This window comes from Oreochromis niloticus, linkage group LG7 (genome assembly GCF_001858045.2).
Source record: "Oreochromis niloticus isolate F11D_XX linkage group LG7, O_niloticus_UMD_NMBU, whole genome shotgun sequence".
NCBI lineage: Eukaryota > Metazoa > Chordata > Actinopteri > Cichliformes > Cichlidae > Oreochromis > Oreochromis niloticus.
The window spans coordinates 40,733,189-40,756,732 of record NC_031972.2 but is presented as its reverse complement, the minus strand read 5'-3'; the positions used below and the strand labels follow the sequence as shown (position 1 = coordinate 40,756,732).

Genomic DNA, 23,544 nt, shown 5'->3' with positions numbered 1-23,544 from the left:
AAATATTAACCCCGTTGAATATCCACTGTCTTCTTGTTTTATTTTGTTTTATTTTGTTCAGCTTAGCTGTTTTCACTGCCTTAAGACATTGTAAAGGTAAGGCTTTCAGCACATTTGAGTAAAATAACAATAATTCAGTAATTTCCAAATGCACATAAGTGAAACTGAGTTATCCTGTCAGCTTCACTTTGATTATTTTGTATATTAACATTCAAATGGTGTTAACAGTGAGTTCAGGAAGCTGAACTTTGAGGTTTTCTGAATCAGCTCCATTTTAAGATTCAGACAGTTGTAAAAGATTTTGCTCCTTTTACATTCAGATTTTCTGGGAGAACTCATGAAAACACATGGTGAGAAAATCTTGTGATTCTATAGGCATTCATATCAATCAGCTCCGTCCTTCGCATTGTGACATTTTGATTGGATCCTGCAAGCATCAGTGGTAATAAATGATCTCCGGGATCTGCGTGACATCGTCTTCACTAGTCAAAACCATCAGCTCTCTCACTCTCTGTGAACAGGGCCCAATCACAACAGTAGCTGCCCCAAGGCTGAGTCATAGATGGAGAGACGACCAAAAAATGCACATCTTAATGATCAGCAGGCTGAATGCTGGATCCAAAACAAATGAATCCACACACCAAATGTCTCCCACATCAAGACTTACTTACTATATAAGGCTCTTCTTTAGATCTTTTCATATCTGCTCTAGATCTGCTTTTCTTCTTTAACATCAGTTACAGGAATATCTTACAAACACACAAAAAACAAACCTTAGAAAAAACTGCAACTGATCCTTATTACTGGAAAGAATAGGAACAAATATCAAGTGTATTTTACTTTAGAAGAAAATGGGTTTTAAGTGTGCATTGCCTGGATATACACCTGAAAACAACTGAAGCATGTGCATTTTGTCAGACACTAACAGTGGATCAAAGACATCCAGGGTTTTATAGTTTGCTGTTGAACATCTTATATGGATTATTACATTGTGGTGAGTTTTACTACCTGTTGGAACAAACAGTTGCAGCAGGATGGATCCATAAATCCCTGAATAACAGTCGTATTAATTCAGCGCTCCATAAAAGTGATGTTTGCTGCTGCTGACTTGATGACGTGCCATAAATATCTTCTGCCACTGAGGCTGATCGCTTCATCCGCCACTGAGCAGCGCACACATCCTGCACACATTAACAAAATCCATTCATATGGAAAAACACAAATGTTGTTAGTCGTTTCCCCGATTTACTAGTAATAAATGATTTTTTAACCGAGTGTCTTTTCTTTTTGAAAAATAATTATTTTAAGTATTAAAACTTGTTCTTAAGTAGTGCATTAAACATTTTTTTATTCCAGCTGTTTCAGTGTTGTATCACTGAGTTTTACCTGGAACTGTCATTAGTATCATTTTAATAAATGACCAGATTAACGTCCAGAGATCATTTGGTTTGAACCCTGATCATGGATTATGGGCCTAAGTAGAAATGAACATATTCTGATTATGATGAGAAAAGATGTGCAGCTGGAAATTTGTTTCAAAAATCTGCTGCATTGCACAATGAATCTCATATGTTACTCTGTTTTTTAATTCAATTTATATTTAACTATCGAGTTAACCAGTGTTGTTAAAAGAAGAATTATCAAGGGCACACATTTTCTGGGTGTTATAGTGTGTGACCAGCTCCCAAGACGTACAATTGCATGGCTGTTGTGAACAGAGACACTTCTAGTTTACCTGGCCAGCACTTGGTGGCAATTTATATCACAGAGAACAAATTAAGATATTTCTTGACAGTTTCAGGAACCACCTGGACAATTTTTCAGGGTGTTCCTTGTGAAAAACTGCACCAGTATATATTTTTTTGTTGAAGACAGGTTCAGAGTGACCTCCGCAGCCTGCTGTCAACAATGTAATGTGTGCTTTTTTTTGGTGCCATATAGAATGCAGGATAGCTTTCACACAGCTGATTAATATGTCTGATGGTAATCTTGTTTTTAATAGTCCATGCTTTTCTGTTTTGGTAAGTAAATACAACCAGTTCCATATGTTTCAGATATGTTTGTAACATGAATACTGGTATGCAACAATAAAAGACACAATATGAGATCATATTTTACTATCTATTTATTAACATGTTTTAGTATAAAAACCGCCCTGCGACAGACTGGCGACCTGTCCAGGGTGTACCCCGCCTCTCGCCCTATGACAGCTGGGATAGGCTCCAGCGCCCCCCGCGACCCTGAAAAGGATAAGCGGAAGCAAATGGATGGATGGATAGTATAAAAACCATTCATATAAAACATTCCTAATTAACTTTAGCATTAAGAAATAATAAGAAAAGCATTCACTGTCTTTTTCAGGGATCTGTATGAAACACATGAGTCAAGTAACCATGTAGTTTGGTCAAACGTGGAGTAGAGGTGCTCAGACATGGCACCACTGACAGAGTGAGCAGGGAATATACAGAAGCACAGGCTGTTGTTGTCACTGTTGGGGTTGTACAAACACTTCCACTCTTGGCGCTAGAATGAGCCACACTTACACTATCAACACAAAGAGCAGAATTAGAGAGACCAGTAAAAGAAGCCACATTTGGACCTGCAGCACAAGCAGTAGCAGTATCAGCAGATTTAACACACCTATCACATAGAACATCATCATCATCAAGACCAATTTCACACACACACACACACACACACACACACACAGCCTGGAACTGCTCAATTTCAATCCACCAATCAGAGAGGCTGCTTCTGTCTGGTTCCTCAGGCTGTGCACTTTTTCCTGTCAATACAGCTGCACCCCTTGCACACACAGACACAGACAGAGGCTTTCTGCAATGTATTTCTGACATGGAGCATTAACATAACATCTTAACAAAAGTATTTTGACTTAACAGAAATATAAAAACATAATAACAAGCTGAAGCTGTCTGCTGAAAACAGCTGAAAATAGCTGAAGAAGATGAAGTCAGTATTTGAAAAGTAGTTGAACTTGTAATCGTTTTGCTCAACTTAGCAAAAATGTAATAACTTGGCAGAAATGCAATAACTTGGAAGAAACATAATAACTTGGCAGAAATGGTACAACACAGCAGAATTATTGTAATTCAGCAGAAATGTTAATATTTAGCACAAACATAACAGCTTGGAAGAAGTGGTGTAACAGTATAACTTAATATACAGTAGTATAATAGTAGTAGAAATGTAACATAGTAGCAGAAATAGTATAATTTAGTAGAAAAGAAATAACTTAAGCAGAAATATTGGAAAAGCAAAATGGCCAGCTGAAAAAAGCTGAAGTTTTCTCAAAACTACTTATTTTTCAACAGTGAAAAATTGGCAGAAACATTAGAAAAGCAAGAGGGAACAGCCAGCAGATACACAAAATTACAAATATGGACACATATGAACACACACATGCACACAGAGACTCACACAAACACACAGACATGGAGCACCAAGGGGCCTGAGTGGATCTATGCCAGTCAATGAGTCTGAACTCAATTTGAATCCACCAATCAGAGAGGCTGTGTACTTTTTCCTGCCCAAACAGCTTCACCTGCTGCAGCCCTTACACACACACAGGCAAAGAGAGACACAGGCTTTCTGCAGTGTATTTCTCATATAGAGGATTCCCCCTGAACAAATGGCAGATACACAAGGGTAAGGCAAAAAACAGCCGATATTCTGAAAATATTCAGCTTTTTTCATTTGAGATTCTTGAGTTTAGACATTTAAAATACATAATTCCACTCTTCCAGTGGTTTAAAGAATATGAGCTATTAATATTCATTCAGATGTGTTCTAGCTCTAAATTTTCTTTTGCCATTAGACAGTTTTTCTTATGTACATTTTCAAGCTGTTCAGCTAGTTTCTAAGTTCTTCTATGTGAATTTCAGTTCTGTGCTTTGGCTGTCAGGTGAATGTTTCGGTGTATTTCAGCCCATTAAACATGTTTTTCACCAAAGATTTCAGCAATTATAAAAATTCAAATCAAACTATTCAGCTATTAGCATTCACACTACATTTTCTACAGGAAATGCATTTTATATACCAGTTTCAGTTACTGTTGTTCATATGTTAACAGAATAAGTTCAAACTGTAGTAAAAATGATACCATCAATATGTTATGTTACTGAACTACACTTACTGGACTTGTGGAAGTATTTTGAGAACCATAAGAGACTCTTACAAATGTTTGAAAGAAAAAACCCTTTAATATAGATGGAGACTGGTGTAGAAATATGAATGAGTTTATAAAATTTGATTTCTGTCATGGTGTGCTGTGACAGGCAGGTTGTAGGACCCAAACACAGGACTCTTACGTGGAATGAAACTTAAATCGACATTTTTTATTGCTGGAAAAACATTTTCATTAGAGATAAACATCACAAAAAACAAACCAAAAACTCATATAGATACTCAACTGGACTCAAGAAACTAAAAACTAAGAAACAAGAACGAGGAAAACAAATCTGGAACTATGAACAAGAATTAAGTAAAGAACCCCAAGGGGAAAAAAAACACCCAGCCCACTGAAAACTAAAGAAACCCTAAAAACATGAACAACAGTCATTAAGGAACATATTTATATATTTGCAGTTACTGGAACACCAATACTGGGTCGCAGTTTCAGTGTCAGTCAGTGACTTTTGGTCTGCAACAACAGCAGAACAGACTTTGAAGTCTTTTGAAGAAGCCCTTTTTCTTCTTCTTCTTATTGATCTGAAGGTCTTTGGACTTCATACTGGGTTCAGGAAAAGGTTCCTCACAGGGAACATCAGGAACTGGCCCAATTTTCGAAAGAGATCCTTTGATCTTAAGATCTTCGTTGTTAAGACTGGATTCGGACTCTGCAAAGGGTTCCTCACAGGGAACGTCAGCCACTGCCACAGTTTCTGAAAGAGGCCCTTTGATCGTAAGGTCTTCAGGCTTCATACTAGATGAACTTACAGCATGAAGTTCCTTACCGGGAACATCAGGCTCTGGCACACTTTCTGAAAGAGGTCCTTCAATCTTAAGGTCTTGAGAACTCAGATTGGATGCCCTTTCAGCAAGAAGTTCCTCACAAAGAACTTCAGGCACTGGAACATGTTCTGAAAAAGATCCTTCGGCTGGTGGAACATTTGCCATTGAAAGACCGTCAGAGGAGCGTTCTTCATTTTTGTTCTTCACATCAGGAAGAGTTGAAGGGGGCTCAAACATTTCAGATATCCAGATCATTGCTACATCAGCAATGGTCTTCAGCAACACTGGTGCAAAGTTTGCAATTTTGATCGACAGAATTTGTTGAGGAAATTTCTTTCTGATCTCCGTCAGGATGCTGTCGACCATATTGTCTCGGATGGAGCGTGTGAAGATGGCCTGTGTTTCCTTCGCTGTGAGACTCTTGGAGACATGATCCAAAGTGGCCTTGGTGACACTCGTTGATAGGATGCTTAGAGTCTGGGAGGCCATGTTTAGGAGGGGACGAGGAGGAAGCTCCCAGAAGCCCTGGAGAACGCGGGGAACTACCTCGATCACTACCTCCTGCGCGGTGAGCAGTTTGGTGTTATGCTGTTGCTGCTGCTTCTTTTTAAGGATTTCAACGTAATCTTTCACCATGCTGAGGAGTTTAGGTGTTCTGTAGAAAAACATTATAAGAATTATTTTTTAAACATATTCAAAGCACCACTTAAATATTGAGACACTGTAGCTGGACTGTTAACCCTATAATGCCCTTTCTGTCATACTTGATACATGAGTTTCTGAGACCTCTATCTCATCAACATGATCAATACTTGCCATAATTTCAAAATGTTATGGAGAAAACTCTTTTTTTGTCTAAAGTTAACATTGTTGTTAACAAAAAGTTGCCAAAAACACCCAATGTATCAAATGCTATACAAAAAAATATAATAAATACATAATAAAAGTATATCATACACAAGATGACATAGCAAAAAACAAATTTGTGGATTTTGTTTAAAGGGTTAATAAATATCTCAGTTCCAAAAAATCAGAATTTTCTGGCTATTTTTTGGTGGGTTGGGTCTTGGAGGGTTAATAATTGTATATTACATGTGACTCACTGAAATTTAGGAGGTATGGCCTCTGAGAATTGAAGAAGCATTCTAGCTTGAAATTCAACGTCCCTCATTTTATTGATGACGTTTACCGCCCATACCTGAAACAGAAAACACATTTACAGTGCAGTTATGTTTAAAGGTTATGTGAACATAATGAAAAAAAAAAAAAAATTCCAAATTACTACAAATCTTGTGAGTTTTCTAGTCTTACCAGCCTCAGAAGAGGTTTGGCTTCCTCTTCTTCAAAATCCTCTAATTCAAACTCCCATAGCCTTCAAAAAAAAGCAAAACAGAGGTTTTCTCTCAGCATTTACACTTCATCACAAACAGACTTTCAGGTGTAGGGATGGGTATCGTTTAGGTTTTATTCGATACCGGTGCCAAAACGGTACTTTTGAAACGGTGCCGGTGCTTAAAGAATAAAGAACACAAACTTCGTCCAAAAACCTCTTGTGTTTTTATTTTTCCCAGTAATTTTTTTTAAGCAAAATGATAACAAAGTTAGCCCTTTCTGTCAATAAAACATAACTTCTTTGGTTGGAACCAGTGCTTAAACAATTGAAAACACAAACTTTGTCATGAAACCTGTGATGTTTAGCAGTTTTTTTGCAAGAAGATAATCATATTAGCCTTTTCTGGAGCTATACGGCATCGCTCTTGGCTGATGGCATGCCCAGCACAAGAGAAAACTCTTTCAGAAGGCGTTGATGAGGGTGGGACACACAAGTATTTTTCTGATAGGGCAGATAAATTGGGGAGTGTATCCCTCTTACTCCACCACCAGGCCACAGGGTCTTGTCCAGAGGTAATTCCTGGCAGTCTTTTGTATATTTGAAGCTCCTTCTGTACCTGCTCTGTGATTGAGGGGACTCTACCCGCTTGAGAAGCAGCCTGTTGAAGCTCTCTGTCTTCATACTCAAACAGCTTTTCTAAGGGTGACTTCTGGACCTTACTTAGCTGAAAAACAACAAAAAAAAGATGTGTGAGGTTTGCAAAATAAATAAAGATCACTTTTAGAATGTAGTGGTTGTGTTAGAAAAAATCTGAAATTACATATTTTTCTGGCTTGTCCATGTCAGCATCATCCACCTCGCTGTGTGCTTTGGGGTCCTCAGTGGGAGGCTATGGACACACAGATAGTACAAGAGCATTCCTTCAACATATAAACTACATCATGATGCAAAAGAACAAGATTGTACACACACAATGAAAATACCTGTGCAACTGCTGCTGTGGCATTTGCAACTGCTGCCTTCTCCAACCTGTCCCAGATGTCAGTAGCTGCCTCACCACCTAGCCTGCCTTTAAAACGTGGGTCCATCATCATGGCCTCCTTCAGAAATTTCTGAAGGTTTTCATCCTTTAAGTAAAACAAGATATAACATAGGAGCTGATACTGAAAAAAGGTAACCCTATTTTTCATGCGCATTGATACTGTCTGCAAATACCTGATATCTTTTCTGCAGACTACCCCAGACTTTCCCTTTTATTGAAGAGGTGAAAACACTGTCTTCATCACATCGTCTGAAATGTGCCTCCAGCTTGGCCAGGATGGGGATGATTTGGCTGCATGTGGGTGACGTGTCACTTGACACACACATGGTTGACGTGTACAGGACTTGCATGCACTTAATAAACTCCTCTGCCTTCATTAAATCGGTGTGCGTGAACCTTTCTAGCCTGTTGAAAAATATTCACAATGTTAAAGGTAACTGACGTAATTTAGCTCTTGCAAGTGATGCTCATGTCATTCACTTACTTGTCCTTCTCCATAGGCTTCCTCAGCCGTAGATCCAGAGCAGCTGCCTGGATTGCATCAAACTGCTCCATAAATCTCTCCACCATTAGGAAGAGAGAATTCCAGCACGTCTTAACGTCAAGAATTACATTATGCTCTGGCAAATCTAAAGCACAGATAGACACAAACATATTTTAAATTACTATAAAAAAGGTAATATGAATAACAATACTTCTTGATATGTAACTGCATGCGCTACTTACTCAGGATTCGCTGCTTTTCTCTGAGCACAGTTTTGCTCAACGATGAACGTTTGAGCCACACCACAACTGAACGGATTTTGGCACACCAGCTGGAAACTGCAGGAATGTCATACACCTTTTGTGCGGCCAGGTTGAGGGTATGAGCAAAGCATCCCACTTTTAAAAAGTCCAATTTTTTCAAAGCAACATCCATGTTGCAGGCATTGTCTACAGTGGCAGCAATTATTTTCCCTCCCAAGTGAAACTGCTCCACAAGACTTGATATTTCTTTAGCGACAACTGGACCTGTTTGTGACTCACAAACTGCTTCAGTGCTAAGCACATTCTGCTTCATTTTGCCTTTGTAGATGTAGTGAACAGTCACTGTGAGGAAATGGTCCTGAGCAATACTGGTCCATCCATCACAGGTGATAGCGACCTTGTTAACCTGTGCCAAATTCTGGATGAGGTTGCTTTTCTCCACGCAATACCAAGCAGGTACAAGTGTGTTGGATAGATCATCCCTCGATGGGGGCTGATCCCTTGGATTAAGGGCAGTGGACATCTCCCTGAATTAAAAAAACCCCAAACCAAACCAAAACAAAAAACAAATTTATAAAAAGAAAGTGTTTTTGACTTGAAATTTAATTCTTTTTTTCAGATAAAATAAATAAAACATATAAACCAGTTCCCAAAATAAACAGAAAATACATTTGAATTTTCATTAATTTTTTTCTTCCAGATAAAAAATAAAAACATATAGTTCACCTTTTATTCAAATATAATTTACTTATAATATTTAGAGAAGACTTACAAAGCTAAGCAGCTATGAACATATTAACCTTTACAGTATTATACAGTCTATTTTTTTATGTAAGAGTAATACAACATTTTTCACCTGAATGATGGTGACTCCACCGTTGAAAATGGATGGAGATCTTTGACTATAAACTTTGTCACTGCCCTATGAATTTCGTCCACTTTTTCTTTCGTCATTTTAGCCTTTTTGGCCAGGGTGAAGGGAGTATCTGCCATCAAACAAGAAGACAGCCGCATGTAACTACGACGGTGTTTGCTAGTTCACCTTACATGCATTAATTTAATAACATGGTTAGCATACTCAACTTAAATTGCACACGAACAACATTAAGATACTCACCCAGAGAAGAACGGGTGCTGCTGCCATCATCATCATCAGTCATCATTTCTGCTACACTGGCAGGGCTAGGGGCCGGACTCTCCTCTTCGGGTTCTTGGATGTTGCTAACTCCGAGAACAGGCACCACACCCGCAGTAGATGTGCTCGGTGTGATGTCTTGCTGCAAGTTATCAAATGCGGTGCATTTCTCGGCTTTTAAAAGAACGCCATGCGACGCCATGTGTTTCATTAGATTTGAGGTGTTACCTCCTTTGCACAGTATTACCTTTAAGCATTTGTTGCAGGCTGCTGAGTTTATATCTTTTGCTGTGAAGTACAGCCACACTCTCGAGCGCTTCACCTTCGCCATTTTAGCTCTGCTCTAAAAAAACCCCGTACGTACCTGGGCCCGCCTACTATCCTTGGAAAGGTAGTGATTGGCTAGATTTCTCAGGGAAAAAAAGCACCGAAATGAAGCACCGAATTGTGCGCTGCTTTTCGGTCTGGTTACTACCGTTTATGTCAGAACCTGTTCCACAATGGCACCGGACACCGGTACCCATCCCTGTTCAGGTGTCACAGTAACTCACTGCTCTCTGAGTGTCTCCCTGCTTTTCTCCACCAAAAGATCTCTCAGATCTTCAGCAGTGACATTAGGTGGAATTACATCTTCCTGCTGAAGTCGGAGAAACTCCATCATAATCACAATCTAAAAATAAAAGGAGACATTTAATCACCACCACTCTCAGGTCCTCAGAAATTACCTGATATTTTCTGTCAGCTTTGGTTTGCATGAATCTGGGTCTTGCCTGAGTCCTGTAGCCCGGAAGATACCAGCAGATCTTTACAGCTGTTTCATAAATCGGTGTGTTGAACAACACCTGTCAAAGTCAAAGGAGTTTGCAAAGAAAAAAGCGTCTGGACTTCTTTAAGTTGCTTGAAGACGTTTCACCTCTCATCCGAGAAGCTTCTTCAGTTCTAAGGTCAAATGGCCGAGAGTCCCAGATTTAAACCCAGTGGGAGTATCCCCCCAAGGAGGGACAAAGGACATTTTGGGAGGAGCACCCTTCAACTGGTACGGGAGTATGAAAGGGAATCAAGGAAACTGGCAGATTATAGAAACCACCTCCGTTTCAACCTAAGATGCAGACAAAGCAGAGTTGTTCCTAAGAGCTTGCGCCTTGGATCCACTGTCAGGGGACACAGAGCAGACTTGATTCTACAGAGAGCCCAGAATCACCTTTTAAGTGAAAGGATAAGACAGGTCCATTTCACTATAGATGCCCTCCAGATCAAGATCAGCCAGACTCTGCAGGAATTGGAAACCCTTCTACCCTCTCCAATCTTAGAAGAGGTTCACAAGTTTGTGGACAAGGCTCAGCGGGCCCAACTCTCTCAAGGAAAAGAAAGACAACGCAGGAAATTTCACACCTTGCTTTCAAAAACCCACACTCTTCAGTCTGAAACCACACAACTCAGAAAAGAAAACACACCCGAAGACAGTCGGGAGAAATGGGTAAAGAACTTTTCAGACCGGAATCTCACTGAACCTGAAAAGAGGGTTTTAGCCAAAGGACTCAATTTCGCCATTTCTCCGCAACAGTTGCCCATAGTGGACCTCATCACAGCCACAGAAACCGCCATACGGATTAATAAATTATCACAGACAGAAGCAGAGCAAATCAGGATGAAAGTCTCAGCCACCCTCTCCAGTGCGAAAGTCCCTCCGTCTAACCTCACACTACAAGAAAAGAAGGCCGTCGCTTCCCTGAGCAAAGACCACAACATCACTATATTACCAGCAGATAAGGGAAGGTGCACCGTGGTCCTAAACACAACGGATTACCACACAAAGATCACTACTCTCCTCAGTGACAACAACACCTACGAAGTTTTAAAACGAGACCCCACAAGCAGTTACAAAAAGAAAGTCATAGCTTGCCTTCAAGACCTTGAAAAGGACAAAATCATTGACCGCCTCACATATCACCGCCTTTATCCAGGGGATGCCATACCCTGCATTTATGGACTTCCTAAGATCCACAAGGAAGGGGTCCCACTCAGACCCATAGTCAGTAGCATAAACTCAGCTACTTACAACATTGCGAAACACCTTGCTACCATCCTTGCACCTCTCGTGGGGAACACCCCACACCACATCAAGAACTCCACCGACTTCACCGACAAGGTCCAGAAACTTACCCTGGATCCAGATGAAACCATGGTGTCCTTTGATGTAGTCTCTCTCTTCACTTGCATACCCACCACGGAGGCAGTGGAGACTGTCAGAAAACGACTACAAGAAGACAGCTCCTTGGAAGACAGGACCAACTTCACACCCGATCAGATCTGCACACTGTTAGACCTCTGCCTTACCACAACATACTTCAAATACAACGAAGGCTTCTACAGACAAAAACATGGCTGTGCCATGGGCTCCCCTGTGTCACCTATTGTAGCCAATCTTTACATGGAGGAAGTGGAAAGAAAGGCTCTTGGCTCTTTCAAAGGAGGAGTACCCAGCCACTGGTACAGATATGTGGACGACACCTGGGTCAAAATCAAGACACAAGAAGTGGAATCCTTCACTGCGCACATTAACGCTGTGGATAAAAACATCAAGTTCACCAGGGAAGACACAAAGGATAACTGTTTGCCTTTCCTGGACTGCGCTGTGCACATTGAAGAGAATGGCAACCTCAACATTGAAGTTTACTGGAAGCCCACACACACGGACCAGTACCTCCTCTTTGACTCCCATCACCCTCTGGAACACAGACTTGGAGTAATTAGGACCCTACACCACCGGGCAGAACATGTTCCCTCTAAGCCTGAGGGAAAAAAGAAGGAACACACACATGTAAAGGAAGCACTGAAAACATGTGGTTATCCTAACTGGGCATTCATAAAGTCAGCAAAGAGCCACAGAAAAGAAGATCAGACACCAGCGAGGGAGGATAAGAAAGACAGAAGCAACAACATTGTCATCCCCTATGTAGCCGGTGTATCAGAGAAACTCAGGAGAGTTTTCTCCAAGCACAACATCCCAGTGTACTTCAGACCCAGCAACACACTCAGACAGAAACTGGTTCACCCGAAAGACAAAACTCCAAAACACAAACTGAACAACGTGGTGTATGCTGTACAGTGCAGCGAGGAATGCCCAGACCTCTACATTGGAGAGACCAAACAGCCACTTCACAAGCGCATGGCACAACATAGAAGAGCCACCTCCACAGGACAAGACTCAGCAGTCCACCTGCATCTTAAGGATAAAGGTCACTCTTTCGAGGATGCCAATGTTCACATATTGGACAGAGAGGACAGATGGTTTGAAAGAGGAGTGAAAGAGGCCATCTATGTCCACTGTGAGCGACCATCTTTGAACAGAGGCGGTGGTTTACGACACCAACTGTCTGCCATCTATAATCCAGTTTTGAGTTCCCTCCCCAGACGCCTTAACGCCCACTCACATCCTGGGCCATCTGACCTCAGGAATTCACATGACAAGGTGGGGCCAGGTTTCACAATGAGCTCACCCGAAACCCTGGCTGATTAGGTCCCACACCCGCTTTCACACCTTGGCGCATGTGATTAGAGGATCACCAGGGGGTCCTTTGTCCCTCCTTGGGGGGATACTCCCACTGGGTTTAAATCTGGGACTCTCGGCCATTTGACCTTAGAACTGAAGAAGCTTCTCGGATGAGAGGTGAAACGTCTTCAAGCAACTTAAAGAAGTCCAGACCCTTTTCTTTGCAAACTCCTTTGACTACGATGACCTGGATGACTGAGAATCTTCACAGACAACACCTGTCAAAGAAATAGCAATTTAGTCATTGTTACTTTAAATGATTCTCAGTTTGTCAACTTTTAAAACTACATCAAATTCTTCAAATTATTGAAATGCAGTAAAAACAAAAACTGTCACGTACCCTGATAGGTTTATAGATCCCTTGACTTGATTCCATTTAGACGTTGTCAAATCACAGTCGGGAAGAATAACTTTTAAGTGCTCTCCAACGATGGCGTGCGGTGGGCTCTTGACTTGAAAATGCTCTCAACTCGGTGGTCTTGTCGAACAGATGAGCTCTTTTGACAGTCTGTTTATTTATGAATGCAGAATTTCTTGAACAGTCACCATGGAAACCTGATGCAGCTTCATGTTATTAAATTAAAAGAAAACTATGTATTTTGCACTACATTACACTAAACTTCATTTATAAGTAAAAGTGTGGGTTAGGTCACTCCTGTGAAAAGAGCCACACAAACAACAAATTGGTGCATTTACAGTAGGCATGCAGACCTAGTCATGATGACCCTCCAAAGATTTAGGCTACAGGAAACAGTTTAATTCAAATACAATTTATTGTCAAAATGTTATAGTGGTGATCAGTGACTGCCTTTTTACAACTTACCCATTATAAAGTGACTGCAAATATTGTGGAACCGATTCATAGCGTTTAATTGCTTGTGTGCTGGAATGCATTAAACACAAAAACCAGGAGCTGCAGAAACCCAGTAATGCTGAAGATGCATGCAAGGAATTTATCTGTGCATTTATGTTTACATCTGTGTGTCAGAATGTGTGTGTATGTTTTTACATTTAATTTAGGACACACACACACACACACACACACACACACACACACACACATCAGCCACCTGTGCAGAGCATCAAATTGCTCAGTTGTTACATCAGAGCAATGAATAAATGCATACAAAGTCAAAGCAGACACCACACTTGGCCCTAATCTCTTTGGGATTATTATTGACACCAGGCTGATCAGACTCATCACCATGTTCTAAAAAAAAGTTTTAGTGTAATTACCTCATTGCTGATCATTTGGAACGACCAATTTGAAGAAGCCAGAGTGCTGCTGGGTTCGAAGTCTGAATGCCTGATTAACTCATTGTGTGAGTTTTTATCCTACTCCATGTTGGTGTGTGAATTTGAATATAGCACAAAAAATGCAAAATGTAAAAAGCAAACCTGATATTTACTACTAATGTTTATAATTTTTATAGAATACATGAAATGTGTAACAGAATACAAACCACGAAATTTGGAGGCAGATCCAGATTAAATATGGGGCTTATGAAATATGGCCTTGGGACCTCCAAGAAAGAGAACTTATTTCTAACAATGTGCCTTTAAACACAGGTACTACACTCTTTTAAGTCAGAATACAACCAGACGGACTGTTTAACGTGCTAGGACCTGGCGTCCACATATGGAGACGTCACATTTTGGGTTGTCTAGACAACAATACTAAATTTTGCTCTTACAAATGAGCCATACTGCTCAAAGGGGCACAATTGTTGTTTCTCATTTTGTTTTTGTACTCAGGAAAAATGCTGCTGTGTTCAGACACCAAATAAAGAGTTTTGCACATCATTACTCAATTGGTACTTTATTCTGTTCTATCAAACTCTGTAAAGCCCAAATAGCAAAGAGAAATTAAAAATGCATGCCATGAAAGAGTTTGGTCTCAGGAGGTTATAGAAACTCCTGTACATGCCTGGCAATTCGCTGATCCCACTGGCTCAATGTCAGCTTATGGCTCAGCTGATCCTTTTCTACATACTCAGTTGGCTGTCTAATGTGTTGGCGTGCTTCATCTGTGCAAACTACCTTGCGACTCATCTCCCCGCATGCAACACTATTTGAAAATTACCTGCTATAACCTTCACTAGTGTAACCTACACAGAAAAGTAACTGAGTCTGAACATGTTGGGTCTGAAACATATTGATCTGATATTAGAGGAAACCACAGCTGACAGAAGGGAAACACTGGGTCCTCATAAAAAATTGAGTGGTACGTTGGAGATTGTGCACAATGTTCAGAAGGTTGACTTTAGAATTCTGCAGATTACCAAGAAACAGCCTGAATTTATGCATTAGCCAGGAGCTGCTCTAGCATCAGTATGTGATAAATGATGAATGACAGTGTGGTTTATTAAACAGAAAACCTCATAGAGCGAAGGAGCAAATCATATGAGCCACAGCGAGTAGAATATTGACTGCAATGTTACTGCACAAACTCTTGCTATTTTCTTATTCTGGATCATTTTAAACAAAGTCAGACTTGTATAACAACTATTTAAAAAAAAAAAACCCTGAAAAGCTGTACAAAACAAGCACAAAGAGATATAAAAATGACTCAAAAGAGTAACAAGAACAAGATTCCACAAAGACGTGAAATATTGCCAAAGAAGCAATTAAAGGATAAATAAACTGTAGCACTTTCTAGTTACTAGGGGACCCAGCACCACACACACAGGGACTGACAGGTTTGTGATTAAGTGCAATTGTTTTATTTAGTGTTCTCTCAGACTGCAGTATCCACTGCGTCTACTTTCTGCCCAGCTTGCTCCATCACTTGCTCATCGCTGATTGACTGATTGACTGATTGACAGATGCTCCTTCTCCACCATATTGTAACACGTCTCGTGCACCAACAGTTTCCGGCTGACGTAAATGACATATCGTAACTTAAAAAATATTTAAATTAAGATATGACTTGGGGTTTATCTGAGCACAGTGGTAAAGAAATGGTCGTAGAGTTACTAAAATGTAAAGCAAGAAGGATACTATTAAAGACAATCCCTTCAGGTTACACGTGGATTTATCTTACAGGTGTAAAGACCTGCTAACTGTTCACATTTCAGGAGTGTAGTTTACATTTGATAAACATTGGGCAACAACAGAGCTGTTCATGTTCTTAATCCTGTTCTTAAAATTATTTGTTTTAAAGAACTTCACAGAAATCAGTCTTACCAGGTTCTGGAAAATAATGGATCAATCAGTAAGTAGAAGCTGACAGATATAAGAGCAGATGAAGAGAAGAAGCTGCAGAGATGAACCGCGATGCCTCGTATCATATAAAAGGAATAAAAGGATAAAAGGAAAAGAAAGCATAATAAAGACTTGGAGATTACATACAATGGGATTAATCTGATGAAGGGGGATTTTTCCAAGCTTCCATTTTTTTCTTTTTTTCTTTTTTTAACCAGAGTTCTTTTCCAGTTGTGCACAGGGAAGAACACAAGTGACACAGTGCATGTGCGTCTCACAAAAACATATGCCTCAAAATAATATCCTGATATATTCTGTCTGAATAATATTAGCAATTAAAAATATTAACTGTTACTGAGATGGAAAATCTAAACTGAAAAAATGATTTTAACAAGACAGTACAAACAAGAAACAGACAAATGTTGATCTTTTTTATTCTTGTCATATTTACTTTACTTCTGCTTGGTTTTACTTGTAGGTGAACACCACTGTGTGATTTCTAAGAGAAGAAATATCATATCGTTGTTCATACAGGGTCTAAATGTTAAGGGGGATCTACAAAATAAATCCACTGGTAACTGGCATATTGATTGGATTTCTACCTGCCCTTCTTGACAAATCTGGCTCCCAACTTTTCTTCAAGTCAAGTTTAAGGGTGGAAGGAAATCCAGCAGACAATCACTCATGTGCAAGTACAAGTGGTTAAAATAGTACTATGAAAGAACAAGAGCTCCCAAAGCTCTCTTATTATTAGATTATTAGTAGTAGATTTGTTTTAAATTTCCTGATACAGCTCATGTCATTCTCACAGCTCTTCTCATTATTTTCAGCATCTTCCTGCCAGTGTAGTGTTGCCGGGGAAACCGACCTTGCCAAAAGAACTTTACTATGAAGCACAAAAGAAGAGAAGAAGGAACTTCATCTGAGATACACATGTAATGATCAAATGTATACAGAGTGTTACTGACTAGGTTAATTGAAATATCCTTATAACAATCACCAGTAATATAACAGCTAAAATGTTTTGGTTAAAATATATTGTCTGTAACTGTAAAATGGGGGGACAGAGTGGAGAGACTCAAAATCTCAGTTTCAGGATAGCATTACATTTTTAGGGAGTACCAGGTTCCAGTAATGGCATGGCAAAATGGCAATCTTGCAAAGATGAAGTACAGCCTCTTCTTTCATTTTAAAATCTGCACAGATGTATGTCAAGTTGTATTACGGAAGGCAGTAATTAAGACAGTAGAAATATAACCCCTCCTTCCATTTCAGTCTCAGCAGACTTGTGATACCACTGCACAAATTTTCTCCAGTACAAGGCCTCTTTGGATGGTTGGCACTACCAGATAGGAAAATCAGCATGGAAAAAGCCAAAGGTTAAATCTGACCTGACAGCAAAGACCAGGTGAACATGCTTTTGTACTGACAAACGTGTCAATAATGGAAGGTGAACAGCAAAACTTAGAGTGACCTCTGCTTTCTGCCAGAGTTTGGCCCCCTGGCAGATAAATGAAAGCTGTGACATCATGCCAGCTGTTTAGGAGAAACAGATAGATGTGATATATTATGAATGGACATTGTTGTTGCGTGTTCACCAGATCCATTGTCAGACATCCTCTGTGTTGTTCACTGTTAGAAAAATGTCATATGAAGCAGAAAATGCACTCTGCATGAGTAAACACACTCCATATGTTAGAGACACACGTTGTGTGTCAATGACAGGTCACATCTCAGAAATAACAAGCTGGGATAAGAGACTTGATCACACACCGTAGCACATCCACCTGCACTGGAATAGAGTTTAATGGTAGTGACACATATTTTGTACATGATTTGTTTATTGGATAAATCTGCAGATTCCAAATCACATATGAATCAACAACAGAAAAATTAAAAAAGAAACTTCTAAACCTTCCAGGCCAGCCATACTTGTTTGATGTTTTTCTAAATTTATTGTCATTAACTTTAAGATTTAACATGCTAAGAGTCTGAGATGTAGTTTGGGTTTCTTTGGCTCTTTCTCGGAGCATTGCATGATCTCACCATCAAGTGAATTTGCTGTGACATACACTATTCTGTGTAAGTCTATGCATACATTCCTGTATGGTATGTCTGATTATTGTAGAAAGTGTGATCCTCAAATTAAGTTGGCTAAGGCTCATTAAACATTTGTGCCAAGGGGTCTGTTACTTAATAATCCAAGCATGATTATGATCTATAGTCATAACATAACATTCAAAACCCAACACGTTCTCACTCCCAAAGCATAACATTTTACGCTAGGTGACAAATCGTCAACATATTACGTTTTCGGCCACCCAACGCGTTCCTACGTGAAGACATCGGAAAACTGCGGACACATGACAACCCTTTGGACTCAATCTACACATCTTCGCTTTTCCCCTTAAAATTGCTTGGGAAAAGACTATTTCACGTCATTAAAGTGCTGGTTAAGGTTAGGAATAAGGTCATGGTTAGGTTTAGGAATAAGGTTAGGTTTAGGCTTAGGGATACGGTTATGGTTAAGGTTAGGAATAAGGTTATGGTTAGGCATAAGGTTATGGTTAAGGTTACAAATAAGGTTATGGTTAGGCTTAGGGATAAGGTTAGGTTTAGGGCTGCAATACAGGGCTGGAACCCACCGCGTACCATAACAACGTGGAAGGTCACCTTTCGCGTTCCTCAGGAACGCCGCGGGACGTGACAAAACGTCAGGATGTTACGCCTCGGGAATGAGAACGGGCTCCAAAACCAGACCAGATCTTCTGGGTTTATTTTCTGAACTGACGACGGTCAACATCATTACATAGATTTAATAATCGAAGCAACCAGGAGAGATAATCTATTGACTATCTATTGACTGTTTTTTAAGGTTCAACAGAGTTTGCCACTATTGTTGTCCCATCTGTGTTTTTACAGCTGATCTAATCTGTAGTGATCAATATCCTCACAGTTCATCTGGAAAAACCAATACCATGATCAGCTTCCAGTTCCATTAACATTTGAGTTAATGAACATGTTTGACTCCATGAAGAGGTCGGAGGTCAAATGCTACAAGTGATGAAGGGTTAGAGGGGGAATTACAATGGAGAAGTGTGGAGGATAAAATATATTCAGTAACTGTCAATATATTTCTATTAGCTGGGGAAAGAAGAGAATAGGGAAAACCAGACACTAAAGATAACAGATGACCAAATAAATTGTACACAGAACCTTAAATTAAACCTTGAAGAATACCGAGAAATGTTCAGATCAAAGCAAGTTAAATTAAACTCTAAGAATAAAACACAAGAGAATATTGGTCAAACCAGAATTAAAACCACAGTATCAGAGAAAACAGAATCTAGAAAACCAGGAGATTCTGGAAAGATCATTGGATTAAAAAATGTATGTGTAAGGAAATAAAATGACATGAGAAAACTAGGAAAAAATTGAGAAATAATAAGGTTATAAGAACATGAGTAGCAAAGACTGCAGTTTTTTAATTTATCAGTTAGTGAATAAAATGTATCACCTTAGTATAAGGACTAATAAATATAGTGTGACACGGGGACTGAAATGCACACAATTAGATTCCAAACAGTTTAGAATGAATGTGAGGAAATATAGAAAGAGGGGAAAAACCTGAGGAACAATTATGTTTGCCACGAAAAATAAAAATAAATACATTTTTAAAAAAGACCACAAGGAGAGTGGGCTCAGGAGAGAAAACAGTCCCCGTCAGCCTTAATCCAATTTCCCCTCGGGATGAATAAAGTATTATCAGTGAATCAATCAGTGAATCAATCAATCAATCAAATCACCCAAGCTTTTTTTTTCTACATGCTACATATTCTTTTAAATACCTTTTTCAAACTGTTGAGATATAGTAAATCAGTGGTCTTTCAGAAAAAGAAAAAAACAAACAAAAAGGTGTTCTCCTCTGTGCTCACTGAAGTCTACTGAGTGTTTGTCTCCACACAGCAAACTGGCACAGCGTGAATCTGAGGTGTAGGAGAGAGATTCACTGATGTCTTAAAGAGATGAAAACAGCAATTTGAGAGGAGAAGCTCAATGGGAGGCAGAGGAATCGTCAGAGACAGAAAAATATCTTCACTTCAGAAAAAAAGAGAAGAAGTCAGCAAAACCCCGCTGTTTAACACAATGCTGAGACAGTGGATTCAGATGTCACTTGATCCAGAGCAGCAGGGTCGACAGAGAAAACTGAGGCTCAAAATAGAGGAGCCAATTATGACTTTTTCTGGTAAGCTTTTGGTCTCTTGGCTTCCTTCTACAAAGATTTAATGGCAGCAGTACAATGCCCTTATTTTTCAAAGATGCTCTAACTCAGTTGTCTGGACATAATAATCTGATCATTGTCAAAGTTCTTTAACATCTGCTCGTTTCTGAGCATATCTGTGGATACCTTAGATGCTAATAGTTCCATAGCTTTATTTGAATTTAGCTGATCTCTCATTCAAGTTAATCTCATATAATAATAGATGAAATGTCATGGTTCTGGGTCCGTTGGACCCAGTATTTTGAGTTCCTTATGTTTTGGTTTATTTTGCATGTTTGAATGTGTTGGGGTTGTCTGGGGTTTTGATTATTTGTGATATATTATGTTACTGTGATTCTGGTTTTGGGGTTTTGTTTGCAGGTTTTATGTTCTCATGTTTTGTGTGGGTTTAGTTCCATGGGTCTCTCAGTGTCGGGTCTGCGTCTTTGTGTAGTGATCTCTTGTTTCCCGTTTTATTGTGAAGGTCTGCGTCTCAGGTGTATGTGTTCGGTTTTACCTCTTGCCTCGTCTTGTTAATTACTCCCAGCTGTGTCCACCACCTGTGTGTAATCTCCCTGTGTTTCTCTGTGTGTATTTAAGTCGCGTCTTCTGTCTTTGTAGTTGCTGCTTCGTCTGTGTTGTTTACCTCGGCTTCCCTGCGTCTCTCCATCCGTCCTCCCTGCGTCTCTCCATCCGTCCTCCCTGCATCTACGTTTCGGGTTTGTTTTGTTAGTTTGTCCAGTTTAGGTTTTCTTAGTTTCTAGTTCACCCTCGCCACCGCTGTTTGTATTTTCTTCTGTTAAATAAACTCACCTGCACCAGAGCTGCCGCATCTTGGGTCCTCCCTACTACTCCACACGTCTGCCACACCGGACGGGACATGAAAAACTTAACTGGAGAGCTCACGTAAGATATCTTCATTCCAAAGTATCACGAAGCATTGCAGTACTAAACAAGGCAAAGCAGGTATTCGACAGAACATCACTTCATATTCTCTACTGTTCACTGGTTTCACCATACTTAAGCTATTGTGCAGAGGTCTGGGGCAATAACTATAAAACCACATTACATTCACTTTTTACTCTTCAAAAAAAAGCAATTCGAATCATCCACAATGCAGGTTATAGGGAACATACAAACTCACTATTTTTGCAGTCTGAAAAATTGAAAATTGACGATCTAGTGAAATTCCAAACAGCACAAATTCTATTCAAAGCAAAAAATAAAGAACTGCCAGGTAATATTCAGAGTATGGTGTTTTGTTTTGTTTTTTTTTTGAAAGAAGGAAGCTATAATTTAAGGGGTTTTTGTAACTTCAAAACAGGGAAGGTCCGTACTACAAGAAAGAGCTTTTGTGTTTCTGTTCATGGAGTGAAACTGTGGAACAGTCTGAATATGGAATTAAAGCAATGTCCAAACATAAAACAGTTCAAAAAGAGTTATAAAAATATGATCTTCTTGAACTATAAAGAAAAGGAAAATATTGAAATTAAGTGAATGTCTCTATTTAAAAAAGAAAAAAAATTCATGATGTTATATTATAGTATATAGTATATCAGAAACCTGTTCACTATATTTTATTACAAATTATATCAGTAAGGAAGCTGACTAAATATTAACTGATAATTTATGGCAAAGGGGTGGGATTAATTAAATAAGTGTTTACTTCTTCCCACTCCCTTTCAACATGTAAATTAATCAGAACGGCAGCTATATTGAAATGTATTGATTTTTTTGTATAGTATTTTTTCTCTCTCTCTTATTTTCTTTTCTAAATGTACCTGTATATTGTTTACATGTTTGAAATAAATTACCAATCAATCAATCAATCAATCAATCTTCTCTTGCATTTCACACTTGCACAGACACCTCAGAACCACTGGTAATTTTAGATAGAAAGAGATTTCGAGAGAACTAATCAGTAACGCTGTGCACTGTGCAATTTTAACCTTTCGTGAATGATCGTTGCAGGTGATAAAACCTGGGTCTCTGGCTAGGGGCAAACAGTTTTCAGTCCAGGCTCAAAGGTACTGAGCCAGGTTTTTTGTTTTTTCCTGTTAAGAGGAAGTTTGGATAGTTTGGTTCCTGTTATAATGCCACATGACATTATCTGAGATGACTGTGATTTGCTGGTATAAACATAAAACAGATCAGAATTTTAATTTTAATCATTTGTTTCATAGTTGTCATAGAGCTGTAGCTAATTTCGCCTCTCATAACTGTGGAGGTGGGGATAGTTCTATGGATATTAAATTAGGGGCATGGCTGCTTTGACAGATATGCCAATATAGACCACTCTATCCATCACCTCTCTGTGAAGCTTCATATTCAATAACTGAAGGAAACGTCTTAACCCTAGAACACTATCGCTGGGTGATTTACACCCGGGAAAATACATTTACATGATTTCTCTCTCCTGCAGCTGTTTGCGTGTCGAGGAGCCTGTGCCTTCACCAGGGAAGTCTCAAATTTCCCAGGAATGGGTGGACCAAAGACCAGCTTTCCAGAGTCATTATTTTGTTTTAGGAGGGTTTTTTTTTTCATTTTGTTAGACATGGCACAGTTGAAAGTAAAAGAAGACCACTCTAATTCGTCATGTGTTGTCATATTTTGATATATTTGATTACTTTTTATTGGTTATATTATATCGGGTAAAAATCACCCGGCATTAGTGATTGTGTTACTATTTATAGCGATAGTGTTCTAGGGTTAACCGAGTTTGCAGTGTCTGCCACATAAGGTATCATATGCTTATACAAGGCTCTTTAGTCATTTGTGGATGTAGCTTGCTATCCAAATAACAGCACTTCACAGTCCCAGCTCTGAAATACCAACACTAAGGCGGAGATGACAGTGGGTCATAGCATAGTGACAGCATCCATCACTTATGTAAAGTTTATTATTTGCCTGTACATCTAAGAAGAGGTCTCTGATTAACTTCACTGTCAAAATATAGAAGCAAATAGCTTGGTCTTAATGAAAAAAGAAGAAGTATCCATTGTGCCATAAGTGGGAGTAATTAAGCTAAAGAACAGTCTATACAATACAAATCTTATTGTGAGAAATGTCACAGATTTGTAATGATTATTATTAGCTATTTATTTGAGGTAACCAATATATTTTATAGGTAAACATTCTCCTCACTGCTACCATTGCTAAGCTATTTCAATGGTTGATGACCCAAATTAGATCATGATTAATTTTGGGTTATATTTAGAAAGACAAGACAACAATGTAGCCATTCGGTCACCAGTGTTTAGTTTGTTTTTTTTCCTAAACAGTGGCCTTTTACAGTCTT

At 39.3% G+C, this 23,544-nt stretch overlaps 1 protein-coding gene across 1 annotated transcript; it reads right to left on the bottom strand.

Annotated features, from left to right (window-relative positions):
* Nucleotides 1–6,081: 6,081 nt before the first annotated feature.
* On the bottom strand, nucleotides 6,082–9,584 carry LOC102077717 (zinc finger BED domain-containing protein 1). Its single transcript, XM_019345472.2, has 9 exons — nucleotides 9,211–9,584; nucleotides 8,950–9,079; nucleotides 8,073–8,620; nucleotides 7,831–7,975; nucleotides 7,520–7,751; nucleotides 7,288–7,431; nucleotides 7,125–7,193; nucleotides 6,283–7,028; nucleotides 6,082–6,169 (listed from the first exon to the last, which is right to left on the bottom strand). The coding sequence occupies exons 1-8, from the start codon at nucleotides 9,557–9,559 to the stop codon at nucleotides 6,666–6,668; spliced, it is 1,980 nt and encodes a 659-aa protein (XP_019201017.2). The 5' UTR covers nucleotides 9,560–9,584; the 3' UTR covers nucleotides 6,082–6,169; nucleotides 6,283–6,665.
* Nucleotides 9,585–23,544: the final 13,960 nt, after the last annotated feature.